Below are 22,845 nucleotides of genomic sequence, written 5' to 3' on the forward strand. Positions count from 1 at the left end.
CTTGTCCGAGGTTTGCCCCACGATGTTGAACAACGTGATATTGTACTTGTTTGTCTTGTAGGTACAATCCATCAAAAGAACACCACAACATGTATTTTCCAATTGTGAAAGCAAAGGATGCGAAATGAATATTTGAAGGGGCTTCTCGTCCGGCCCTCTTTTAATGATACGCGTGTAGTTGTAATCCCAAGCCATATTCTCAAATTCTTGCATAACGGACCTCCCTTTCCATTCCACCCTTCTAATAGTTGTTTGTGCGCTATAAATTGTACGTAGAGAAGACACGTTAGACGCATCCTTTTCCTTGAAGCCTCTGAGAATTTGTTTCGGTTTGATAAGTGTTTTGGTCAATCTCTTGACATCCACGAACTCATGAGGTTTTAGCTTCGCAACTAGGGAGTGACCAACAAAATCTTTCGGATCCCGGTAGTTATGACAGCCACACAAAACCTCACAATCCCAATTGTTCATGTCATTTAAACGGAATACAAGCTTAAACGGGCACTTATTCTTCCTCATACGAGTCTTGTATACCCTATTAGTCTTCTTTTGATATACATAATCCTTTCTCTTGTGGCTATTCTTCTCCTTGTATTTCCCACTTCTCTCGCAATCCATCTCAAAACGCCTCTTTGAACCTTCGGTATTCCTCACCAACACACACATGTTCTTAAGATCCGTATCTTTAGTCCGAGCGGTTGCTTCATTTCGATCTATTATTCCCTACATAAGATCAATTTCACGCTCATTACTAGCAATCCATTAGTGAAGTTCAAGATACTAGGTGAAAAGTATTCTTTGGTCACATACCGGAGGTATTTTATAGTATTCCGACGTATCCCGATGAAGCGGCTTTGCATTTGTTGGATCAATATATGTCACCACCTAAAGATCTAATGAAAATTATTTCCAAATGAAATTAAAACACTATGCCGGAAACCCGTACCGGCATGCTCGACCAATGTTCCGGCATTGTCGAACTTAACCAAAACTGAAGATCAAATTTGAAACATATTCCAGCATAAAAGATTCATTAGACAGCAACGCCGGAAGCCAAGGTGACGGTATTCTCGTAATTTATTGTCCCAAGCCAGTACACGCTTCCGGCATTAAAAATAATTGATATGTAGTGTCGGTATTTAGCTTTGGAAAACATTTATTCCTGTGTGTTTTTTGGTAGGTACCGGAATTGTAAAATTGAAACTTAACAACGCCGGTTGCGTTGCCGGCATTCTCGATATTGATGGTACCACGCTGGTACGGAGTTCCGGCGTTGATGTTTATTAATTTCCCATGCCGGTGTTTGGTTTTAGATGGAAATGTTTCCTGTATGTTTTTCATGCAGTTCCGGCATAAAAACCTATCAATGAAACCATGCCGATTGAATATTCAGTAGTATATTCCTTGGTAGGTAAAAAAGTTAACTGCGTACCGGCATAGTTTTTTGGTAGAATACTATGCGAATCAATATTCAAAATGGGGGATATCGCTCTACCGGCATGGTCGCAATATGAATACCATGCCGGTATTGAGTCTGCCGGCATGGTATTCATACCATTTCCATGCCGGCACCGAGGTTTTACAGTTGAAAAAATGACGGGTCTAAAGAAAAAAATCGATTTTTCAGCCTCCTAGAAGCTTTACCTGTGTAATGGGGATGCTTGCATGTTGTGCAAGTTTACTTTCTTGTGTAGCTTCTTCGAAAAACTCTCCATACTCGTCAAAATCATCATTCAAGGGTGTTGGCTCAACAAAGAGTTGCAATTGCGAGTTGTTGTCGTTAGCTCCTTGTTGTAGTTGAGCTAAATATTCAGCAGCTGCAATTCTCTCCTCAAAATCATCTTCCATTTTCACAAAAAAAATTCCACTCAAAATATTTTTCCCTCCTTCTACTCCCACCTCACTCACCCAAATTCAAATAAAACACACCCTAATCATTTATCAAAAATTTTATGATTTTACTAATTATTATTAATCACTAATCCTGATTAGTGAGGGGTAGATTAGGTAATACGTAAAATACTTAGATAAGGGGTGACCCCGAATTGATATATGGATCCAGTTTTTGTCCTTTTCTTATATCCCCCAATTGTTTTTTTTATCCCCCAATTTCACATTGTTATTGAATACAAGTATATATATATATATATAACTATATAATAAATCTTAGTGGATATTTTACACATACCATATTGTCCAAATCAATTTCTTCAAGTTAACTTAGATTAGTAGAAATTCGAATACAAGGCCCGCGTATTCATTAAGAAAAATATGACACAACATAATAAAAGATCATCAATTGAAGATACATACATATGCTCAAATATATGAAACCATTTGATGCAATTGAATAATCAGTTGTGCGCGTAAATATGTTCTCTTTCATGTGCTCTATAGAATGAAAATTAATGAATCAAACAATATATTATATGAATAAAAAATAATGATGATGTGATGATCAATATATCCTTGAAACGTAATTTTCCGACCCTATATACTTTTGTTGATCAGTTAATGGTGAAGGTTTCGTATGATACAACAATTCCTCTAAAGTAACGCTGCAGCTGAATATTTTAAAAGCGGCGAACGCAAGATGAAAAATAAATCACTCTTGTTCTAGAAAACGTATTCAAAGCTGAAAATTTTCGGTTATTCAAAAAACAAAATGACTTGGGTTTTTTATGCAAGTTGTTTTCGACTCTTGATTTCAAACTAGACTTCTTGTTGTTTGCGCTTATTTAAAATGGCGTCCCTTCAAAAACAACCACATGGAAAAGAAGATTGTAACCTTGGTCATTAGATTGAGATTTCATGAAGAGTCACGACCTAGACCATAAGACTGGAATTTTCAAGTAACTTTCAGTTGTATTGATTCTCGACCGAGTTCCAACCGACCTATTATTACAAATACTAAATCTAGAATTCTTCATTCATGTACCAACAAAAACCATAAATATAAACCGAGAGTATGGAAGATGAGGAAGTTGGAAAAGAAGTTGGCATTGACAACGACAAAAAGGATGAAAAAGTAAGGAAAAATCAAACAAATAATGAAAGTATGGAAGTATGATACATGATTTTGATGGAGTCATAGTGCAGTCAATCCAATTCAGTGGTTAATGGATTTCCAACTCCAAATTTTGACTTTTATTTATAATGGGAAGGTGGATTCGGATATGGATCTTCCATCTCAAATCATGAGTTGGACAACATTTAGGGAAAAGAAGAAAACCAATTCATGGGAAAAGATTTGGGTTTGTCTTCAAATTTTATTTCCTTTATTTTTAGATAATTGAAGTAAGACCAAGAGGCTGAGGCTACTATATTTATTAGTAAGGTCAAAATCTATGCTTGAATAAGTTCTCAAATTGATTTTATTAAGATAATGGGTATATCTGACCATCCCATGAAATCTATGTGCAAAGATCTTATTAGGAGGAATGCAAAACCTCGCTCAAATTCAAAAAAACACCTACAATGAGTATGATGATAGTTTTGGATATTTCGACCCTAATTTTGATAATGATAAATGAATCGATGTTGTAAAATATGCTCGGATGAGTTTTTTTTTATTTTTCTAGTACCTTTGGGGTTTCTTGAAAATTTAAGAATTTAGGTAGATCTTGATTGGAGTTTTTTCTATTTTTTTTTGTTTTCGAAGGTTCTGAATTGCTCCTTAGTGGACTGTGTTGTTTCTTTTCTTTTATTATTTTTATTTCTTTCTTTCTTTCTTTTTTTCCTTCTTTCTTTCTTGGTGACATATTTGTTTTAATAAATTTTGCCTTTTCGCATCAAAAACGAATATATAACAAGGAAGAATTTCATACACCAATTTTTAAGTAAATTAATGGTAGGTTCTTTTGCAAAATTTAGCATTTCCAGAAATTCATAATCTCATGGGATTGCAAATTCTGGGATTCATGTAAATCCTTTGTGTGTTTGGTAATTAAGTTAATATTCCTAGGATTCATAGAATTCTTTTGTTTTAAAGTTTATGTACTGTTTGGCGTTACCTTCAAATTTTAAAATTGCATATCTATAGGATTTAGAGTTAATAAAAAAAAAGTGGGTCCACAAATCCATTGATTAGTTTCCCAGCAAATCTTAGGGGGAGAGGTCAGACTCTATATGGAGGATGTGCTGAAAAAATATTCTCGTAGGAAACGTGATTCCAGGGATTTGGGTAACCAAACTACCGAGAGAAACGTAATTCCACCAAATCCCTTGGACCCATAAATCCTACCGTTAAAATTCTACATCCAAACCCGCCATAAACATTCTATATATTTCATACAATTGGAAATAGAAACCACCGTGAAAAAAACTTAGTTAAAATAAATTATGAAAATTTTATTTTTTTCAGGAAAATAGGAATTAAAATATACTAGAAATCCATAAATTTATTTCGGTAGTAGTAATCGGATAAAATAAGATTATTTTTAAGACTATAAAACATATATGAGTATCTTTTCATTTTCAAGATTTTTATAAGGCCAACAAGATTTGTTCAAATGTACAAATTGTAAGAATATATAAGTATTATTGATCTCAAAATCCTATAGGGGCATGCGACCCCATAGACTCCCCTTTGTATTCGCCCCTGCTTGTAGTGATATTTTGTTATATGTTTGTTTTTTTTGATAAAAGAACATTGCATAAAACTAAGACGCAGAAATGACATTGTTTTTCGTACAAAGCTTAATGATCCACGCATCTTTTCTGGATTTATCCCAGTACCTAGAATTAATATACAAATCCTTGTGTCTATTAAGGATTCTGGCTAACTTATCCGCAATAAAATTACATTTTCTTTTCACGAAAACGAAAGAAGAACTAGCAACAAATTAGTTATAATCTAAGGCTTGCTGGAGAACTGCTTTGGACCTCCAATCAACCAGAAAATTGTTCTTCTTTCTCATACTGTTAATAACATTCTTGTTGTCATTGAGGAAGACTATTCTTTCATCTCTGAAACCTTGCATCCACTTGATAGCTTCTCTACAGGCTCTTGACTCTTCTTCTTCAGAGCTTGAACACCTCTCTGTGCCTCCTGAAAAAGTCAAGAATACAACCAGAATTATCAGTTTTAACAATACCATAAGCAAAAAAATTTGTAGCAATCTGGAAAGCAGCATCAAAGTAAACATAAGATATTTCCTGCTCCAACTCATGGCTCTCAAGGTAACAATTTGGATGAGATTTTTCACAAGAACTGGCACCAACATTGACAGCCTCAGAGTAATTCTTGTTTTTAGTGTAATTTGGCAAATCTTTCCTGGTGAACTCAACCAAATCAATAGGATTAACACTGACATTATCAAAGACAACCCTACACCGATATTTCCAAATATACCAGAGAACATATGCAACAAAGTCTCGATTACTGCCATCTTTCAACCAAGAGACACACCAATCTTTAAAATTTAAACCAGCAGCATCATAGAAAACCTTCGAAGAAGATATGCCTCTCCATATAGCTTCAGAGAACACACATATTTTGTTATATGTAGAAATTAAATAAATACCCTCCCTTCTGATGGGCCTTCAAAAATAGCCTTGAAGAAATTTATAAATACCCCTAATGGCAGAATCAAAATTTTTATCAAGAGTATTATTTGTACGATTCCTCATTTGACCTTCCATCTAACTTTCCTTCCGTTTTCTTCTTGGTACTCAGGAAACTTTAATCACTCCTACCACCATCATCTCTGTCGCTCCCACCACCACTATCCGTCTCGATTGTATCTACTAGAATCAGTACCACCATCTCCGTCATCTCCGCCATCACTATCAGATCTACGTGATTATCAATCTGTCGGTTTGAAAATCGATTCCAGAGAACATTTGTAAGGTTTTGGAAACCTAATTTCGTCGATTTCATATCGATTTTCCTAACTTTATTCATGATTAAAGCATAGATCTATAAGTATCTCGTCTCAATCTCTCTTCAGAGATAAAAATTTTGAAAAAGAAATTAACCAAAAATTTTCTAGGGTTTTTAGGTGAATTTGATTTAATTTTTAATTTGCAACTCGATTAATTATTCTAACCGCATATTTATTGAACTAAGTCCATCTTAATATGCAGTACCTGTAAATCTGCTTTGGAGATGGTGGTGGTAGTGATATCTTCCGGTAAAGAATAATTTAAAATAATGGTGGTGGAGGCGATTTTCTAGGTATGGTATATCAAAAAGCTCCATTGAAACCTCTCTTTGCTCTCTCTCATTATAATAACTCCTAGCTTTGTTGTAATGTTAACTATCTGTTCATTTTCTCAATTCTTTATAATTCCTAATTGAAACGTTGATAATCAAAATTTGACTTGATTGAAATGGAAGAATTCATTTCTTAAATTCAAATGTTCATTGTTTAGAAATTAATTTTCTCAAAACTATGTGAATGTTCCTAGTGTTATTGCATCGATGGTTGTCTTGTTATTGCATCTCAGAGAAATGATGTGGTAATGTTTTCATTATAACATGCAAATTGATTTACATAATCTTACTACAATGAACTGTAACCATTGCTAACTACTCCCCCATCAATAAACCTACTGCTATCCTATGTAAAATACATAATTGTTTATAGTTTTGTTGCTTTTCATATATGTTCGTTACCAATATCATCTGTACTAAGTTGTGTCTATGGAGTTTATTGATGGACACTAATGCTAGGCTAACTCTTAATTGGTGTATTTTGCAGACCATAGTAGCGTTGTAGCTTTAGTTGGATTTTTGGATTAGGTTCAGTTTATTTATATCTCTACTTAATGATTATGACATCTTCTTACTGAACAACAATGAACTGCATTGTGCATGTGTGGCCCACTTAACAGAATAGTTAATTCGTGTTTTAACAATTTTGTTTGTTCAGGTGATATGAACTTTGTATGCAAAATTCACTTGGTGTATTGATATATTGATCTCAATAATTTACTGTATTTGAAAAGTTGCAGTTTGAACCAAAACGAATATGTGAACTTTTTTATGTGGATAGTTTTAATTTGGAACCAAAATGTGATGATTTGATTTGGCACACTCATGAAGATTGTAATTTATTTTTAGTGTAATATAGAAATTTAGATCATAATTGTCGTAGTTCAGTTTATAATCGTTGTTTATCATCTTGCAGATTTACTAAGTTTTGTGTTTCTTAATAGGAGGTTCCTGGATCGTGGGTATTATGCATTGTTGGAGCTTGGTGCAATTTATTGACTCTGCATAGGTAATAAAAGTTGTAGAATTATTGTACTGGTTTCATTTTCTAGAAGTATCTATATTAGATGAACTTGTGGTGCAATGGTAGCACCCTGACTCAACGTTAGGATACGCGTGTTCGATTCACGCCGGGTTCACTCATTAGATTATATTTCAAATTTGGGATCAACATTGGTTGTTGACATCATATCTACGGATCAACTTTGGTTGTTGATGCCATATCTACGGATCAACTTTGGTTGTTGATACTAGATTTATGGGGTCAACTTTGGTTGTTGATACCATTTTTGAATTTATAATTTTTGGTTGTCAACAACCTAGGGATCAACTTTGAATATTCTTTAAATTTATAATTTTTGTATCAACTTGGGTTGTTGATACTAGATTTATGGGGTCAACTTTGGTTGTTGATACCATTTTGAATTTATAATTTTTGGTTGTCAACAACCTAGCGATCAACTTTGAATATTCTTTAAATTTATAATTTTTGTATCAACTTGGGTTGTTGATACTAGATTTATGGGGAACTTTGGTTGTTGATACCATTTTTTTGGGTCAACTTAGGTTGTTGACACCATACGTAATCAGAACATTTTGTGAATTTTTAATTTTGGGGATCTACTTTAATTGTTGACACCATATTATTTTTCTGACCACTGATTTTTCGATCAACTTTGGTTGTTGACACCGCCGCCGAAGGTGGTGGACTGGCGGAGGCGATTGTGGTGCTGCTCGTGGTGGCGGTGGAGTTGAATGTGTCTGTGTTAAAATGGTAGAGGTGGTTGTGGTGAACTGGTGGTGGGATGGTGGTGGTGGTGGCGGCGGTGGTTGTGGTGGATTGGTGGTGAACTGGTGGCGGTGGATTGGTGGTGGACTGGTGGTGGGCTGGTGGCGGTGTCGGCGGTGGTGGTGTCGGCGGTGGTTGTGGTGGATTGTTGGTGGCGATGATGGTGGATTGACGGTGGTGGACTGGTGGCGGTGGTGGAGTTGGAGGTGGCGGTGGTATACAGGTGGTGGAATGAGAGAATTTTGCTTTTTCTTAAAATGAAGAAACATGTTTGTGTAATAAAATAAGAAAAAAATTATATAATAGAAGATATTAATGTAATCTATCTTTAAATGGATAAGGTGAGGGGTATATTTATTATGTAGTAAGGGCATATTTGTAGGGTATGAAAACTAGGGGTATATAATTAATGTACCCTTTTTATATTCCCCAATTAATGGATTCCAAATACAAAGTTTTTTTTATCACTCTTGAGGCTATTAAATAAACAAATCAAACCATTACAAGAACCCAAAATTCGAACAAAATCAAAATTATATTCAAACGTGTAAGCCATTTCAACAACTTTATAGTCGCTTGATTTTGATAGTAATATTGAAGCATAATCTATAGAGCATATTGTCATCCTTACGTCAACAAAGAGTAGCAGGTTAATAGCGTTATTTAGAGGATACTTGATGAAGTTAGGGCTAGAAATTATGTAGCACCAGAACTTGCAGACACACTTACAACTCAAGATGGATTCCCCTGGTAACTTCAGAACGATATCAGATATAACTTCATCTGGTACGCTTGCCATATCTGCGCGATGCTGCTGCTAAGAAATTAAGGTTAGGATTTGCATCATCATTGGAACCGTACTTGCATTATATATAAGAAGTGGAGTGCACGTGTTGCATGTCTGTAATGTAACGGATGAGTTCCAAAGTACACACAAGATAAAAGGTGCGTATTTATTGATTCGAAGAAACGTTACTGCGACATTTCTTTTGTTAGCCCAATACTAGCCATTATGATTACCTCTAGTTTTCAGTAGCCTGAAGTGAATTAATAAATGAGATCTTGAAAAGCATAAAGGTTTAAGCAAAACTCGTTGGAAGAGCAAAGGGCAGAAAATAGAATTAAGCAAAACACCTTTGAAAAAGGCAAAGGGAAGGCACCGATACATAATAGTGCTTCGCCTAAAGTCCAAACTTTGCATAAATGCAATGATAATTTACCTATGCATATTGTACACGTCATAATTATCAACAGCTTATCAATCTATAATACAAAACAGAATGAGTTTTTGAGTTTGAACGCATTTTGATAGACAAACAGGTGATCCGACCATCCCTATCTCATCCTAGCGAAAGACATCTAGCAATCGTGGTGCTTGTAACCTCCTTCCACTGTGGAGATACTGATAACCCTCCTAATTAGTTAATCATCAATTAAAAAAATAAATGTGTCAGCTAAAAAAATAAAATAAATGTGTCATTAAAAATATTAAGTGAAGAATTAAATGCTACAACCATAGAAAAATAAAGAAAATTCTTTGAACGATATCTTGAAAAATTCAAATTAGTCAGCCTTGACCAATTTTAAAACACAAATAACATATTCTTTTTCAAAATATAAAGAATAATTTTCATTATACTTATTGTATAAAGGGGAAAATCGAAAAGTACCAAGAATAATTTTTGTTATACTAATTATATAAAGGGAGCAATCGAAAACAAATGCATATCCAAAAATGACTCACCAAAACTTTACTCTTCCGTCATAGGTCTGATTTTAATTTTAGCAATCGAATAAGCCAACCTTCATCAACCTGCAAAACACAAATAACATTACAGTTACAGTATGTAAAACCTAAAAAACAAAGAACTTTAAAATATTTTTCTAGCATCCATAACAAATTTATTTTCGACTGAGACATTTAACCATTCAAAAAATGAACCATGTTTTCATCCATGATAAAATTAGCATTCTTGGGAACATTTGATCGTTCTTGATCAAGATCATGACTATCTTTTCATCAGATCTTAACGCCATGAATAGTTTAATCAAAATCTGGAACCAAAAAAAAAAAACTTAAACCAAATGAAGAACACAAAATCTTGATCAGGTATTTTTTGATCGACAACACAAACAAAAAGAAGAGAAACTCAAAAAGGAAACGTTACGAAAAGAAGAAAATCTTGCTCAGGTATCTTTCTGCTAAGGTACATTTACCAAGCTCTCCAAGTCCAAGGTTGCTTTACATTTTGTTTCCTCGTGGTGGTTTGTTTCTACACCAACAAACGTTACGAAAAAGGGTCATCATAATTGGGGCAAAAATTTAGGACATGCCGGGTAATTAAGATATACAAATTGTTTTTTTCCTATTTTGATTAGACCAGAAATAAATATCCGCCTCTATTTATGACCGAAATTAGGTCTAACTCTAATTTCTTTCACTTAATTTCCCTCATATGTTTACTCCCCTAATTATCCTACCACAATCACGAGAAATAAGATAAAAACGTCAATATAATAAAGTCTGCATGCAAAGAAGTGGTTTCTTTGAGATTAACACATAATATCCCATTCCAAAAAAAAAAAAAAAACCGTCAAAAAAATTAAAAATGTCACTAATTACAATTATTCAATGAACGTGTATAAATAGAGGAGTGTATTTCTTCAATCCCACACCTTCAAACTCATTCACACATTTCCAACTTATTTTCTTGGTAGCTGTAGTCCCACAAAATATGTTGCCCAAAACGTGTTTGTTTCCTTTTCAAGAATGCATGATTGCAATGAAAACAAACCTGCAGTACTCAAGTTTCGTGTTGCAAGAAAATGGGAAGAGATCGGTTTCATGGCGACCAAAGAAGTCACTACTTTGAGTCTAAAGAATATCCGAGGAATATCGTGAGTAATATCAAAAACTATTATTTTAAGTCTAAAGAATATCGTGAGGAATTATTAAACTACTCCCTTCGTCCCAAATTGATTGAGCTAATTGGTTTTAAATTTTGTCCCACAAATAAACGAGTTATCTCACTAATCAAGGGATATTTCAAAAATTACCATTTTAATTGATTATTGTCACTATAAGAAATATGTATAATTTGATAGTCATGTTTACATTCGTTACGCATGTGTTTTAAAATGCGTTTCAATGGTATAAAATTTACGAAAACCCGTGGTATAAGTCCTTTTTAAGTTTTACTAGTTATTGCAAACTACAAATAGCTCAATTAATTTGGAACAGAGAGAGTATTTTTATTTGGGTTAAGATTATCATATGTACAAGTTCTCATGAATTAAGCCTTATAGTGTGTGGTAATTATTAAAATCATTATAACTAAAAGTTATTCCGTCTCATGCCGTGCCGTTACAGCATGTGTCATTTCTAGTTAAATAAAATGTACATCTTACACACATATGTATTTGATAAACCCGCATTTAGCGTTTCCAGACAAACTTGCATTTATTCCATGCAACAATTTACAAGCAGTTTACAAGTCTCCTTCCTTTTTTTCTTTGAATGAAGTCACCTTCTTGAATCAGATGAATACAACACAATTTTTTTCTGTTCCAGAGTAAAGAAGGTTACCTCGCCAATGTCACTAATGTACACCCAAACTCACTTCAGAAATTATCAACTTTGAAAATCAAAATCGGATGGCATTTGTCAGTTGCCCTCCATATATGCAAGTGTTACATCAGATGTTGAAATTGTTCCAGATTGATCAACATCAAGATCCTCAAATTGCTTCATCAGAAGTACAATATCTTCCTGCTTTACTTTACCCATCTCTTTAAGCTTATACAGAATGAATTCCGTAGCACTGTTCAGAAGGAAAGATAGAAAGTAACCATTAATCCACAGTTAGACAGATGCACATGTTTCAAATGAAATGCATTGATGGAAGTTTTTTAGATCAATTTCTTTGAATTAAGGATTTGTATGCAGTGAGCAGCATAAGAAAATACCTTACGACCCCATCATCATCAAAGTCTGCTGCCTCGAGATCAACATGAGTCATCTTTCGTGTAAGGACCCATTTGACCATTGACCGTTGCTTACGCTCACTAGTCAGTTCGGCAAGGTGTAGGAAAAACAAACCCAAACAGATGGTACTAGTCAATATCCAGAAGACAGCAAAAATACGCCCTGCTTTGGTTGAGAAGCTCTTGTCACCGTAACCTAAAGTTGTTATGGTGGCACAGACACAATAGAAGGCATCAACAAAGCTTAATTTCTCAACTCTTATCAAGAAAACCGTACCAACGGCAATAAGCAACAAAAGTAGTCCTAAATTTATAAAGAACTTGTATTTTACTCTGTTAGTTTCTAGTTCCTTCATAAGCTCAAGTGCACCAACTTTTTTATTCAAGTGTAAGCATTTAACCAACAATGCCTCCTGCTTCTCTACAAGGAAGTCCGCTGACTTGCTAAGAAAAAACCCAATAATTGCCATTCCTATGAATACAAAGGCACAGGCCAGTAATTTTGAGGCAATGCTATCTGGAACAAGATCTCCATATCCAACTGTGGTCATTGTTACAATGCAAAAATATATGGCGTCAAGGATCTCATTTGTTTTCTGACCTTTGATTTGATCTTTGACTAGGCAGAAGCAAATGGCTCCTACGCCAAGATACAGAGCAAGAATCAATGATACCTGTCTAAAACTAGGGTGTACATTAAAGAAAATATATTGGTTACGAGGAACTGCGCAATCATCCTTTTCTTGAGGAATGAAGTCAATAGGGGCACTTGCGCACCGCCGTATCCTTCTCTTGACCGAACCTACTTTATTTGGTTGGGAAGAAGGTTCTAACAAAGCAGTGGACACTGTATTTGTTGAATCATCATGAGCCATTAGATGTGTTACAAGCAGGGGAGACTCAGTTAAAAAGTACCTGAAAAACATACAATACGGAACTGTATGTTATTCAACTTATACTGTCATTAATGTATCTGAACTTAAATAGAATACTAGTTGCTGGTGCTTAAGTCTTACTCCTAAGTTATACGCATTAGTAACAATAATAAACTGAATAACTCATGTTCATGTCATAGAATGGGGTGGAATGTACAAGGATGAGAGTATAGGAAATATTAGTTATCCATAAATGAACATACTATTTGAAGTTAGCGTACAATTGTGAATAAGCTTGTTGAACTCAAGAATGGAAAAGAAAATTAACATTTAATCATCCATTTCTAAATTTCTAAAACTTGTTAAAAAGGGGCACTTTATGTCACTATATTTCCAGGGACTCAGCAAAAATTGGCCTAAATTACTTTCGTGTTAATGTAAAAATCGTACTAGTATCCAGCATCAAACAATCAACCGATAGATTGCAAAAGAAAATAATGTGAATCAAGCAAACAAAAGTATATGACCATGGTGCAGCATAACTAACTAAACTTGGCAATTCATAACTATCTGCGATTAAATAACATGAAAAACAGCAAGATAATTGAGTTCGGCCCACACCTACCATGATAGAAACAAAATAAGAATTCATCAGAATACAGTAGTAACAATTGCTAAAATGAGCATTAGTCAAAGACCTAACAATAAAAATAGCTCATGAAAATCCAACTTTCCACTTTTCGCAACCTAGACTACTAAAGAAGTTGCAAATTCTCAGAAACTTGGAAAGCTGCAACTATCTATGATTCTATATAACATGAAAACAGCAAGATAATTGAGTTCACCCAACCATCATGACAGAAACGCAATAAGAATTCATCAGAAATTCAGAAATAACAATTGCTGAAATGAGTATTACTCAGTTACGCAACAATAAAAATAGCTCAAGAAGATCAAAATTTCCCCTTTTCTCAATGTAGACTACTAAAGAAGTTACAAATTCTCAGAATTTCAATTCCAGTATTGTTGTTAGTGGTCAGGTTATCATCTGAATTAGTCTAATGAAAAATTCAAACTTTATTACCAGTTCAGCTAATGGTTAGCTGTGTTAGACATAAATTTCCTGAAATGGGTCTCTAGGAAAAGAAATTTGAACCCTAAGATGCATCCATTTACATGAAAGAGGACATTAACACCAGGTTCCAGATTCAGAGATCTATATGCAAATGAAAGTAGTAAAAGAAAAACATAGCGATAATGGAAGAAATAGGAATGCAAAATGTAAAAATGTTTGTTAAAATATGGGAAGTTACCTCTGAATGCAATTATTCTTCAGCTTCTTCTTCTGTTAGATAATAGTATGAATGAAGATCATATTTGTTTCTGGATTGTTTAGAATTTTATGAGAAATTTTGTTTCTGAAACATTCTACATGGTTATTATAAAAATAGTTATTTTCGGACCAAAGTAACCTTTTGGTCAATTACAGTTGGACATCCATTCATTGTTAATCACCACCACTAACAAGTATCAACGTCCAACTTGACATTTGGTCTCCACCTTAATTAGTTGTGATAGGTAATTTTTGAGAAAATTTATTGTGATGGCGGTCCTAATGTACTTCTTAAGTCGGCAAGGGCGCATTGAGTTTCTATATACATTTGCAGAAATGAATTTATGAGGCTGCAGGCAGTGCTTTGGGCAGAGTCGACGGAGCCGAAGCATTGTGGTCTTTGGGGAAAACTTACTCCGCCAAAATGAAATTATGTAACCCAAGAAGTTGAACTTAAATGTAGGAAATGAGACATCGTCAAATTGGGGCGGTGGCGCAGTTGGCTAGCGCGAAGGTCCCATAGCTATATATAGAGGTCAGATATTTATTATTTTATTTTTTTTGAAAAGAAGAAGTTTCATTATTAATAAACTGGAACTTCTTTTGGGTAACGAGTTCCCACCGAGTCATTCATAACAATTACATTAAGGAAATCAGGGGTAGTGTGCTCTCATATGTGGGTTGATGTTCTGTCGATGATTCCAATCCCGTGTTGTAATTGTTTTTCGCTGTAAAGTCTGCAAGTCCATCCGCCGCTTGATTCGCTTCCCTATACGAGTGTGTTATCACATAAGGCTGTATTAAACGGAGATGTTGTTGTATTTCTTGTAACAAAGTTCGTATTATCCAAGGTGCCTCAGAGGGGTCCTTCGAGACAAGTGTTAACAGCGCCGTTGAGTCCGTTTCGAATTGGATGGTGTTCCATTCTTTGAGGGCTGCCATCCTCACAGCTAGGAGTAATGCCCATGTCTCGGCCACGATTGTTGTCGTTTTGCCAATCGGTGTTGCCATAGCCATAATCACTCTGCCATGTTCATTTTTGCAGATCCAACCCGCTCCAGCCATCTCTGGTTCGCCTTGATTGTTCATTTTGGACGCTCCATCAGTGTTGATTTTTAGCCATTGGTTTTGGGGGGCCTTCCATTGAACCCAAATCGTAGTCGACCTATGCCGATGTTGTTGTTGTGTAGCGTGTTGGCTGCAAAAATTGTGTTGGACTGCCCATTTTGTATTCCTGGCTGAGTAGTAGAGCTATATGAAATATTTGTTTCGATGTTTGCACTAGGCTGTTGTAGACCTTAGCATTTCTTGCTAACCAAATATTCCACATTGTATAACAAGCCAACGTGAAATCCTCTGTCCTTGTGTGCATTTCCAAAAAAGACTCAAAGTTGATAGGTTGTTGTATCAGAGTTGGTGTTGTTGTTCTTCTACCTGACCTTAGGTCCCCAGATTGGCTTGTAGCGCAAATTTGTTGCTGAACAATGATTGTGGGCCACGGGTGAGGTGGTAGTGCAATGTTGTTGTAAACATTGTATTGGATGGCCAAGCTGTTTACGTGCCTACACATAATTTCCCAAGTCTCCTTCGCTCGTGGGCAGTCAAATAGGCAGTGTTGCACCGTTTTTGGATGCTGGTTGCAGATAGGACACATGTTGGAGGTAGTTATGTGTCTATAATGTAGCGCATCAAATGTTGGTAGACCATTGTGGCTGACTTTTCAGAGGAAAAGTTCGATTTTTTGGGGGCAATCTTCTTTCCAAAGAGTGTTGTACCTTTTCTCCATGTTGGTTGCACTCATCTGTGGAGGTTGGTTGGTTGTAGCGGTTGTAATTTTGAGCAGCCTCTCATAACCGCTTTTAACCATGTACTGCTGGCAGGCCCAGATTGGTGTATAAAATGAAGAGCAAAGATAAAAGATGGCAGGGCCTGCGGTTATACCGCAAGTGCACGGTGTCGATTGTAGTATGTGTGTGCAAATACGGGTCATTCCACAGGGACTAGGGTGTGTGTTGAAATCTTCCTAAGCTAAAGTTATCTAAACAAGTAACTAAGTGGCAGTGAGATAGTGAACCAAGGAATAACTGTGAAACAATGGCATTGAGCCAAAGGCAGTGAACTAGTGTAGTGAATAAAAGAAGATGAAAGTAAACAGTTGTGGGAACACTACTAGGGTTTTTGAATCCACCACCTAATCTTAGCTAAGTAATTCAGTTACGGTGATGTTCTTGTCCCTTGTAATGGATGTTGGACAAGATACAAGTCTGCCATTTATCCAGGGTGATCTGAAGATGGATAAACAATCACAATTGAAGTGTTTATCCTAAGCATTAATTGTCTGATTAAAGCACAACTAATCAAATAATAAATCTATTCATTTAAGCTTGAATTGCAGCACAGCAACATAGAAGTATTCCAACTACCTAGGTTGCATATAACAAACAAGGTGAAAGTAATATGTTGTAGTACAAAGATTAAATCTACCCTTAAGCAATTAAGCACAGCAAGAACACTTCCATGAACATGAATCAAATTAGCAGAAGATTAAGGGTTTCATCTCCACCCCAGCAAACCAAATTAGAACATGCTGAACATAATTAACATTTGAAATTGAAATTAACTGAATTAAGAACTATAATTGAAATTCACAGAACATGAATAATTGGGGAACTGGCTAGTCCAGTCCTCTTGGTGGTACTCTGGCTAATCCAGGCATACCTTCTACAACACCCAAGCCTTCTATTTATACCCAATTTCAATTCCCCCAAAATACCTAATTTCTAAAATTAGGGTTTACAAATTAAATCAAAAATTCTTACCAACTACTTCTGATATCCACTCAATTAGCTTGACCCACGCTTCCTCTTCCTCTTCTGCTCACTCTTCTGGTACAATTTCCCTAGCTCGAGCTATTCCATCATTTTCTCTCCTAGGGTTTCAGGAACTGTGAAGAGGAGAAAGTGATAGAATAGTAGGCTAGAATGATGGGGGATTAGGTGGTAGTGATGGGTTCTAGTGTTTGGGGATTTGACAGCTCGTGGAGGGGAGTGGTGGTGGTTGAGGCGACAGAGAGGGTGGAGTTGCCAGGAGCAGAGCTTGACTGCTCAAAGGAGGAAGATGAGAATTTGGGTAAGGTGCGTTTGGATGAAGGGTATATGTGTTAGATGTTTGGGTGTTGAGCGGATGCATCAAGTCTCGATGATTCGCAAAGCTGAGCCGTGGGATGCGGAAATCATAGATTGATCTAACGGCTACAAGTGAAGAGGATGGTATCGACCGTCGGATGCCTGATACAACGAAACTGACGGCTCAAGATGGAGTTAGGTGCTGTAATGTTAGACAGGAGCTTCAGACTTTGATGCACGATGATGAGGCGACCGTAGGATGATGTGATGGATCCTATATGACGGTTCTCATGGAAATGGGTATGGATATTGGAAATGGATTTGGGTAAGGGTTTTGGGCCTTGGGTATGCCAAGCACATATCTTCTTTAAGAATAATTCTTCCTCTTCAAGCCCACTTCTAGTTTATCCGGCTCTTGCAAACATCATTCTTCGTTGCCTTCCTGCGGGAGTCTTGACCGTTTCTTTGCTCTTTTCGCTCAACAATTCATCCAAGCTTTATTTAGTACCTAAAAATACAAAATTAATCAATAAAAATATTTATTCTTGAAAACAATGAAAATACAGAATATGGGATAAAATGTAGAATTAATGCACAAAAGATGAGTTAAATGCCAAGAAAAATATATAGAAATATGCACTTTTTAGCACTCATCAAATACCCCCAAACCTGAATTTTACTTGTCCTCAAGTAAAACAAAACTAAGGAAATCCTACCTATACCACTGTCGCTGGTCTCTCGAATGCATTTAGCGTATGCACTAAGCCTTTTAAACCACTAAGTGTCCCTAGTGGACGAGTGAAGTCTCGTGAAGGTTTGCTTAGAACGTACCTACAAAGTTCTAGGCCAAAATATAAGCTCAGATTCCATGAAATGTGACATGTGCAAGACAGTAGAAGCTCACAGCAAAATGGAGATGTCAATCTAGCTATCAAAGGCACAATCCTAGCACTGATAACAACTAAAGACACGTGATAAGAGTGTAAAGTGTATCTACACATGTTTCTAGAATGACCTGAAGTTATGACTACTAATCACCAAGAGATAGTTTTTAGGCTAAGAACCGAATTCTAAGCCAAGCTAGCTGTTCGGCTTTACGAGAATTGTGAATGTTCACCCAATGAGTTGGTGATATTTCAGTTTACCCGCGTTATACATCGATGGCTGCACCCTCCTTGCTTATTACAAGACTATTTACAACAAAAAGATGACTCTTTACATGACTCTTATTTACATTGATTACTCTCTTTTATTTTTGGAACAAGAGAGAACTATTGTCTTTAACATGACAAAACATGGAATAAATAAATACTTGATTGATTTGAATTTTTTTTTTTTTTTTGAAGAAATAACTTTGATCTTTACAACATAATGACACTTTTGATACATGAACAAAAAGAAAAACATAATTACATGACTCTTAGCAAGAGGTGGCCCTTATCGAATGCATCCGGTCAAATTCTATGGTTGCTTTTCTTAACGTATCCTCCAACTTCTACCCCAGCCAACCAAAGAACAAGCTAGTCAAGTCTCATTCAGTATTCTAAAGTGATTGGCAATCTAACTTCCTATCAAACACCTTGAAGGTCGAGGCTATACATGTATTGGTAGATCGTGCGCGTGCAAGTTTCTTATCACTATGTGAATTGTGCTAGAATCAGGGTGCCTAAATATCTAGACTAAGACTCCTAATAATTACATATTTGCACAAGAGTCAACATTTCAAGGTAAATGAGCTCCATTTTTATGATTTTTTATTTTTTTTTTTTTTTTTTTTTTTTTTCAATTTTTAATTTTTTTCAAAAAAAGGAGTTCTTGTTTTCAATTACATATATATTATCAAATACTTTCACCCCAAACCTAAACTAAACATTGTCCTCAATGTTTCAAAATATGAACAAAATTATAATACAACATGAAGAGGATCATGTTGAGTAGAGAAAAAGGAAAGAGAATACCCGATTTCGGCGAAAGCAAGATTAGAACTCCGTTATTCAAGGCAAGAATCCAACATATGTCAGCCGAGATCATATTGGATTAGCAAAATATACAAAATACACAAAGGAACAAAAGGATTTTTAAAATTTTTATCTACTGGATTATATACAAAATTCACCATACACTAACAATCTAAAGAGTTGAGGATCAACCCAAAAGACAAAGTGTAGAGGTTTCAACAGCTTCACACAATAATAATATGATAGGCATGCAAGTGAAGCTGTGAAACAAAATGAGCTACCCCCAAACCTGGATTTTTCAACAGATAAAATTTTGGATACAAAATCTCGCAGTTTTTGGGGTTCATCATGCACAAGGTCTAATTCGAAATGAACTTTGCTAGGGACGGGTACACATGCTAATTCCAACTGTGGTTCCTCAAAGATATTATACTTAGATGCAAAATAGTCCAAAAGGACTTGGGAAGCACACAGTTCCAAACCTAGATTAGGGACTCTCAGAAAAATTGGTTTGACAATATGGGTACAAACCAACTCTAGGTTGGGTGGAAGGCTATCAGATTGTGACTTAGGCAAGAAAGTGACATCTAAGTGTCTCACATGCATGAGATCAAGAGTATCAGTATTATCAGTCACATCAGCATTATCTAAGTCACATTCAAGATGTGTAACATGCTCATCATCACAAAAAATTTGCACAAGTCCTAATTCAGAATCGTGGTTATCCGATATATTCAAATTATCATCAACAGAAGCAATATATTGTGGCTTAAGTATGGAATCAGACACATCAACTATGTTTTCCTGCATAGGATCATTAGTGTCAACAGAAGATTTACCTAAGTCATGCTCTTCACAGGATAATTGCACAATATCAAAATCAGTATCAACATCACATGCATATGGAATATTGGAAGAAATATCATTCATGAAGGTCAGGGCAGAAAAGCCTATTGTATTTGAAACCAAAGGTTCCACAACATTTTCAGCATAGACATGTTCTTCTAACATAACATTATCATTATCATCATCATAGTAATATGCATACTTGTCCCTATTAGCAGTTGTGGTGTCATTAGTCAACTCATGTTCCTCTAGATTAGGTTCATATTCAATATCATACACATGAGAAGGACTAGACATGCTATTTTCAAAGTTCAATTCATTACCACCTATATCATGTGATAGTGTCTCAGTTTCCCTAATGGATTCCCATTGACGGGTTTTCTCCGCAATCTCAGCTAAAAATTTCCATGCATCGTCCACAGTTTTATCAAGAAATTCACCATTACACATACACTCAACCATGACTCGAGATTTAAAGTCTAGTCCCTCATAGAGGATAGCGACAAGTCTCCACTTCTCAAATCCATGGTGTGGACATTCGCTCAACAAATCATTAAAACGTTCAAAATAGTCAAAAACAGTTTCCTCATCCAACTGGACAAAACAATTGATATTTTGACGAATAGCGATGGTCCTATGATGTGGAAAAAATCTTTGGAAAAATTGATTAGTGAGTTGTTCCCAAGTGGTGATTGATTGTGGTCTCAAATCGTAAAACCATGTTTTGGCCTTTTCCTTTAAAGAAAAAGTAAACAAACGCAATTTCAGAGAGTCTTCGGACATATGTTCAGGTTGCATAATCCGACAAATGTGTTCAAACTCTCTTACATGAGTGTAGGGGTTCTCAGAATCGAACCCTCGAAATTTTGGAAGTATTTGTATCATGCTTGCATTTATTTTAAAAAAGTTATCGGTTTGAGGTAAAACAATACATGATAATGGAGTTTTTATTGTGGGAAACATGTATTCATGGAGAGCATGAGGTTGGCCCATATTTGAAAAAAAGGAAACTAGTGTGACACAAAGCCCACTATTTGGTTGATGAAAATTTGGTTTTTAAAGGCAAGGGGCAAAGCCCATATTGATGGAGGATGCACGGCCCAGCTGAGAAGTTTGGACGAAGCCCAACTAACGAGTTGAAATCAGTGAGACGAGGCCCAGCTGCGAGTTTTTTGATTGTTGGGATCTCAGTTAGCGAAAGATCGAGGCCCTAACTGCTGGGTTTGGGAGTTGTTTTAAAACTTTGAATTTTGTAGGCCCACTGTTGGTGAAGCCCAAAATTTGTTTTTAAAACTAAGCACAGCCTTGTTTTTGAAATTTAGTTTTGGCCCATTTTTGTCTTGGCAGGTTCAGTTAAACTTGTTTAGGTTGTTTGTTGGGTTTTTGAAACCCAAAATTTTGATAGGGACAATCCACAGTTAAGCTCAAATGCAAACCCAAAAGTTAACTTAAATTACAAGCCCAACAAAAAAATGGAAAAAATTATTACAAGCCCACAAATTAAAAATGGAAGCCCACAGGTTGGGTTCTCTTAATGGGTTTAGGCTTACCTTTGAAGCACAGCCCAGCTGTTCAGTTTGGTTGCAAAAGCCTAGTTGCGCTTTGGATCTTCCTAAACTTTTGTTGGAGAGGCCCAGTTGGGCTTTGGCTTTCCTTTGGCTTTACAACAGAAGCCCAGTTGGGTCAACCCAACAGCACCAGGCAGCTTGGAGAAGGCTTCAGGCAGCAGTTCTGGCACCAACAGCAGCAATCAAGGCTCAGCAGCAGGAGCAGACCAGCAGCAATCAAGGCTCAGCAGCTTCACCAGTTCAGGGCTTGGGTTCTTTCTAGCTGCAGCTTTGGTTCAGCAAGTTTCAGCCTTAGCAGCACAGTAACAAGCCCAGCAGCTCACAGGAGTCTTGGCCTGGCACCAACAGGAGCACCACAGCAGCACAAAAGCACCAGCAAGTGGCAAGCTCAGCAGCAGCAGCAACAGGAAGCAGCAGCAACACCTGTTGGCTCAAAAAGAGAAGTAAGTTTCTCTTGAAAAAGAAGCAATGAGGGATCAATACAGCAGTGATATGCAAACTAAGATGCAAACTAATATGCAATATGCAAGATGCTAATGCAAGTTACACTAAGATGCAGTTAACCTAAGATGCAATGCAAAACAGTAAGATGCACAGCAAGTTATGCAAAAACAGCAAACTAAGATACAAGAAAAACTTCAACAAAACAGCAGCCAAGTCCCCGGCAGCGGCGCCAAAAACTTGGCAGGCCCAGATTGGTGTATAAAATGAAGAGCAAAGATAAAGATGGCAAGGCCTGCGGTTATACCGCAAGTGCACGGTGTCGATTCTAGTATGTGTGTGCAAATACGGGTCATTCCACAGGGACTAGGGTGTGTGTTGAAATCTTCCTAAGCTAAAGTTATCTAAACAAGTAACTAAGTGGCAGTGAGATAGTGAACCAAGGAATAACTGTGAAACAATGGCATTGAGCCAAAGGCAGTGAACTAGTGTAGTGAATAAAAGAAGATGAAAGTAAACAGTTGTGGGAACACTACTAGGGTTTTTGAATCCACCACCTAATCTTAGCTAAGTAATTCAGTTACGGTGATGTTCTTGTCCCTTGTAATGGATGTTGGACAAGATACAAGTCTGCCATTTATACAGGGTGATCTGAAGATGGATAAACAATCACAATTGAAGTGTTTATCCTAAGCATTAATTGTCTGAT

The 22,845-nt window shown here is 36.2% G+C and overlaps 2 protein-coding genes and 1 non-coding gene across 3 annotated transcripts; 1 reads left to right on the plus strand and 2 right to left on the minus strand.

Moving 5' to 3' along the window:
* Positions 1-11,370: 11,370 nt before the first annotated feature.
* Positions 11,371-14,309, minus strand: LOC113274892 (two-pore potassium channel 1-like). Its single transcript, XM_026524308.1, has 3 exons — positions 14,179-14,309; positions 11,973-12,905; positions 11,371-11,827 (listed from the first exon to the last, which is right to left on the minus strand). Exons 2-3 carry the CDS (start codon positions 12,863-12,865, stop codon positions 11,671-11,673), a joined length of 1,050 nt encoding a protein of 349 aa, XP_026380093.1. The 5' UTR covers positions 12,866-12,905; positions 14,179-14,309; the 3' UTR covers positions 11,371-11,670.
* A 528-nt stretch (positions 14,310-14,837) lies between these two features.
* LOC113272146 lies at positions 14,838-15,263 on the minus strand. Its single transcript, XM_026522039.1, has one exon. The coding sequence runs from the start codon at positions 15,261-15,263 to the stop codon at positions 14,838-14,840; it is 426 nt and encodes a 141-aa protein (XP_026377824.1).
* A 5,384-nt stretch (positions 15,264-20,647) lies between these two features.
* Positions 20,648-20,751, plus strand: LOC113276831. The gene has a single exon (XR_003324619.1). It is a non-coding gene; the product is annotated as a small nucleolar RNA R71 (small nucleolar RNA).
* Positions 20,752-22,845: the final 2,094 nt, after the last annotated feature.

This window comes from Papaver somniferum, chromosome 4 (assembly GCF_003573695.1).
Source record: "Papaver somniferum cultivar HN1 chromosome 4, ASM357369v1, whole genome shotgun sequence".
Lineage (NCBI taxonomy): Eukaryota > Viridiplantae > Streptophyta > Magnoliopsida > Ranunculales > Papaveraceae > Papaver > Papaver somniferum.

Coding starts and splice junctions, on each gene's coding strand:
- LOC113272146 (XM_026522039.1), bottom strand. CDS start 15,263: ATGGCTGGAGCGGGTTGGATCTGCAAAAATGAACATGGCAGAGTGATT.
- LOC113274892 (XM_026524308.1), bottom strand. CDS start 12,865: ATGGCTCATGATGATTCAACAAATACAGTGTCCACTGCTTTGTTAGAA. Junction 11,828..11,972: donor GATGATGATGGGGTCGTAAG/GTATTTTCTTAT, acceptor CCTTCTGAACAG/TGCTACGGAATTCATTCTGT.